Raw genomic sequence first — 5,381 nt, 5'->3', positions numbered from 1 at the left:
ATCATGAATGCTAGTGGCCTTAGGGGCGAGGTCAATAGTTCAATATAGGATAAAAAACTAAATTCTTATACTAAGCCTCAGACGCCCCCCCCCCCACCCCACCCCCTTTGAACTAAATTGGCTAAAATTGAAAATTGCCACACAATCAATTTCTCAAAACAGTATGTAGTAGTATCTTTATGCTATGGATATAAAGCCAGTTTGTTGTGTGAGTAAAGAATAGTTCTTTTGTTGACACTAACACTTTATTTTAGTGCCATATATTTACTATAACAAAATTCTTTCCTTTCTCAATGCTTCCATTTTTGTACAAAACATTCAGTAAAAGTGAAATCAATTTTGTTGGATGAGAACTAAAATGGCTCAACCCCCCCCCCCCCCCCCCAGTAAAAGAATTGTTTATCCTACATTGAACTATTGATCTCACCCACTTCTTATCACAAATCATACCAGCCATAGCTTCACAAACGACTGATTTGTGACTTGGCATAAAACAAACATACAGACCCCTACTATATTTTCAAATTGTTTATGCACGGGTTGCCTTTATTTGGACATGCAATATAAACTCTTAAATTCTAATTTGATTATTAATGAAATCTACTAAGTACATGGTGAGTGGGACGAGGAAGGGTCAACAGTTGAGGGCGCTTTAGTAGAGAACTAACTCATAAGGTAGTCATACCAACAAAAGAACAAGTTAAAAATGATTTAGAAAAAGACACACCAGATTATCAAATCATCACTTTATTACATGGTACCTTGGAAGAGGGAATAGTTGACTATTGTAGACGCTTGACACTAATTATCTAGTTTCTCGACATGCACGTATTAACTGGTTCAGAAACAATTACATGTTGGTTAGGTATGAAGATATTGTGGAGCACCCCAAATACAGTTGTCCCCAAACTCTATGAATTTGTTGGAATGCCGACTGATGACGTCATGGAAAGTATTACTGAAAATATCATAGATAAATAACCAGGGAATGCACAAGCCTGGAGGAATGGTGTAACGTTTGATATTGTAAAGGAAATACAAAATTTGAGTATGGAATGTGTTTGGATACAAGCTAGTAAACAGCCCAGCATTGTTAAAAGACAACTCAAGTAGCCTTGTTGTTAATATGAAGTTAGACAAGTATTTTGATTACAACATAAAATCTTTAATTCAGAATGAACTATAATTACAAGCGACCAAATGAATGGCGTAATGAAATGGCAGAATTTGTGTTAAATGACGGTTAGCGGAAAGTGCCCCTGTAACATAACCACAATTCATATGCACATATCGAAATAATATAGGCAATGTAATTCAAGACCCAGTGAAGGTAGGTATGGAGTCAACGGAAATGTATTTTGTCAGGCCTGCGAGTATTGATCTATTTTTGCTACCCCACTGAAATAGTGCTGGTATGGTCGTCCAGCGCGCTACGTGGACAAATCTGTGTTGAAGGAGTAAATGAGACATTAATGATACTCCACTTACGAAGGGATGACGTCACAAGAACGATGATGGATGGATAACTGTTAATTGCCTATTATTTAACCCAAATCCCCCACGCTCTCTATTGAAAATCATTTTTTATGTACAGTTGTAGAAAAGTTCGGAACATAAAATATATTACATGGATTTCATACACAAACTATAATCCAGGAGTTTAAAGGTCAACATATTTCAGATCGGTTTGGCAATTAAAAGTATGCGAAGGAGACATTGTTGCTATGACACTGTACATATGGTTTATTGTCAAATCATAATTAGATTGTTGTTGTTGTTGTTGTTGTTGTTGTTGTTGTTGTGTTTTGTTGTTTTGATCTTCTTGTTTTTATTGTGTGTATGTATGTGTATGTGTGTGGTAGTCCCGCACTGTGTAGAATAGCATACGGACCCATATATACTTGAAAACTGTAACATATGAGACTCAGCTGTTCAAGTGTCTACAACTATATTATATCAGGTGAAAGGTTTCTTATATTATAAAACCTTAACCTTTTGATCGTGAAAAATGTGAAACCATCTACTACATGGTTTGTTTCCACAAGTTACACACAAGTCCTATAGAAATCAGAGGTGATCCAGATTGATTGACTGATTTGTGTGTGTTTGTGTCGAGAGTGGCTATCTTCAGTCGCACAGTGTGGCCATTTTTTTAAGCTACACAGCTACCATTATTTCTCTCAGTGCTGTGTGCGAGAGTTTAACCCACCATTTGTGGATCAATATCGGAACAGAACACACATGATTTACCACTAGAATTTAATAGAAAATGAGAGCAAACAGCAAAATTACAATACAGGCTTAAAACTCTTGAGTAACAGATGTGAACAGTGGCGGAGTTTTACGACAGATTACAAAACCTCCTCAACTATCCATTTCAGCTAAATGACTATTTGAACGGTATGAAATCGTCACGAGCTGTTTCTATCTTTGCTTTGACATTGATAGCAGTAATTTTGATTACAGTGAAATTGCAGTCTAGTCCTGCGACTAAGTATGGTTGCCATGGTGATGCGCATTACAACCAAAGATCTCAAAAGACAAACATCAATAGAACCGAAGAGAACAGCAGCAAACGGAAAGGCAAAATGGTGATGATCTTTTCACGTAAGCGTTCTGGTTCAAGAATGACCGGAGAGTTGTTTAGCAGGCATCCTGACTGTTTCTACTTTTATGAACCAGGGAGAATCATTGCACAACATGTTTCTACTCTTGCCGCTGAGAAATGGGAAAACCTCGAAGACTTTCGTCCTCTACTATTGAGTTTCCTCGATGGTGTATATTCGTGTAATTTCACACATCATATGATGTCAGATCTGTACAGCACTAATCTCTATACAATTCGTGGAAACTACCCATCTCCAAATAACCTTACAATACAAAGCATCACAAATTATTGCATGTCGAAGAAGAACGTGGTCACCAAGGTATTACGCCTCTACAATATCTTTTTAGCCGCACCACTGCTAATTAAACACGATATCAAAATCATTCATCTCATTCGAGATCCACGTGGCATGATCAAATCTCGAGAACTTTTCAGAGAACATTCGAAGGCATTATCAACACCAGGTGAATTCCATATGAATGGGATGTTGAAAGAGGAAATAGTTGACTATTGTAGATGGCTTGACACTAATTATCTAGTTTCTCGACATGCCCCTGACTGGTTCAGAAACAATTACATGTTGGTTAGGTATGAAGATATTGTTGAACATCCGGGTAAAGTGGTCCCCAAACTCTATGAATTTGTTGGAATGCCGACTGATGACGTCATGGAAAGAATAAGTAAAGATATCATTGGTGATATACCCGGGAACGCACAAGCCTGGAGGAATGGTGTAACGTATGAGAATGTTAAACAAATTCAGGGCCTATGCCCAGTAAGAATATGGAACATGTTTGGATACAAATTGTTAGACAGCCCTGACATGTTGAACGACAACTCAAGTAGTCTTGTTGTCGACATGAATTTAGAAAGTTACTATGTGTGATTAAAACGGAGAGTCGTCATGTGACGTCCAGCTTCGGGGAAACAATGGAGGGATTCTTTTTTTGGGGAGAAGCGGATTCGTCTAAGAAAAATATTACATGAACGGGGAACTAAGTTCTTGACTTTGGTACTTTGGACTCAGATTTTTCAGGATCAGGCTATAATAGGATGCTATTTCATTCCTACACTTCTATTACTATACAAATTGTCTCAATATTTTGTTCCATCATCATGCCTATATGTCACACGATTTCAATGGCCTATGTCACAGTGTTGAAACTCATTGTCTGTTAAATTATTGGTATTACGGTAGTTGTCAAGCTATATATTTTTAACAGGCAGCAGATACAAAACGGAAAGATTCGCTGGTCCTATTTTCATGTTTTGGGAAGTTTTCTAATGATGGATAGTGGAGTCCGTCCCTGTATCTATTTTCTTTCTCCATTTCTAATTTGTCTGTCTGTCTGTCTGTCTGTCTGTCTGTCTGTCTGTCTGTCTGTCTGTCTGTCTGTATGCGTCTGTTCGTCTCTCACTCTCCGTCTGCTTGTCTGTATATCCCTTCTGTGTCCCTGTCTGTATCAGACGGTAGTTATCCTATTCAAGAAATAACACATAATGAAGGGTTTGTTGAAATTCATTAGATGAGAAGATCAATTATTTATTACTAATATTGGTAGTATTTAATTAAACACCAAAGATTATGAACACTGTTCGACATAATCTCTGGATCGTGATGTACATGACAGTGTTTTGTTAATTACATTCTAAGCGCCGAATTACCGATAGATAATGAGTATGTAAGTGATTTGCATGTAAAGTCGTCAACAAACTGTCTGCTGGTTTCGGTCTATTGATGAGATATCACACAAAATGCCCATATTTCGATGTAAAATGTGGCCGAACTCCATCGCAAATTTAAGGCGATGTCAATAGAATTAATTATCTAAATGACAAAAGCTAATATTTGTGAAAAATAATAGTTTACTAATGAATGAATGAATGAATGAATGAATGAATGAATGAATGATGAGCTCCTGTGGTTCACCAGATAACAAAAATAAGCCACACTTTCAAAGAAACATATCATACAAATATACAAAATGAATACAAAAGAAATAGACAATTGTAATCTGCTGTGTGGACCATGGAAATAGTCTTGTCCATGGCCCGTCATCATGAAAGACCTTGTGTTATTTATAGTTACATATTAGGAACTTCCTCATGTGTCGGCAGTTACACTAATAGTTTCTTCCATTCAGTAAGCACATATTCAGGGTGACATATATAATTACATGTAAGAACTTCTCATGCAGGCACAGGTTGCCTCGCTTGGTTACATTGCAATACGGTGCACAGATCTTGATGATTCTCCATTTGATTGAATAATGAACGTTAGAGTCCTTCAAAGTCCAGATGTATTTGCTGAGTTGTGTACTGTTTCTGAGCTTGGCATTTCTACTAAATGAGCTTGTGTGGTTCCTATACCTTGTTTTGAACTGGTTTTCAGTGAGGTTTGGTAGACCACTCCTTCTGCTATAGTGGGCAACCATCTCTTTTGCGACAGTTGCATCTGTTTGGTTTAGGGTCGTCCGTTTCCACCTTGCCCAGTACCGACTTATTATGTGCAGAGATAACGTTTTTTCATGTTCAGCAGTACTAAGTTTGAGAGTTTTAGGTGCAGTACACATTTAATCTGGATTTTGAAATCCAATAATCTGATATACACTGTGTGTAACATGGCAACGTTAACTTGCGACCAATCTTCAATACACAAAGTTGCCAGCTCTTAAAAGGAATGAAATACAATCCACAACACCTGGACGTTTATTTGCAACGGTTTGTAAGATCCATTCGCACGTTACCCTTGAACATCTGGTTCGTAAGAATG

The 5,381-nt window shown here is 37.4% G+C and overlaps 1 protein-coding gene across 1 annotated transcript; it reads left to right on the top strand.

The window, feature by feature from the left end:
* Positions 1-2,402: 2,402 nt before the first annotated feature.
* On the top strand, positions 2,403-3,494 carry LOC144434046 (carbohydrate sulfotransferase 2-like). Its single transcript, XM_078122499.1, has one exon. The coding sequence runs from the start codon at positions 2,403-2,405 to the stop codon at positions 3,492-3,494; it is 1,092 nt and encodes a 363-aa protein (XP_077978625.1).
* Positions 3,495-5,381: the final 1,887 nt, after the last annotated feature.

The sequence above is a fragment of the Glandiceps talaboti genome, chromosome 1 (genome assembly GCF_964340395.1).
Source record: "Glandiceps talaboti chromosome 1, keGlaTala1.1, whole genome shotgun sequence".
Lineage (NCBI taxonomy): Eukaryota > Metazoa > Hemichordata > Enteropneusta > Spengelidae > Glandiceps > Glandiceps talaboti.
Note: the sequence above shows the minus strand (reverse complement) of the source record. Positions and strands in the feature narration are given on the sequence as shown.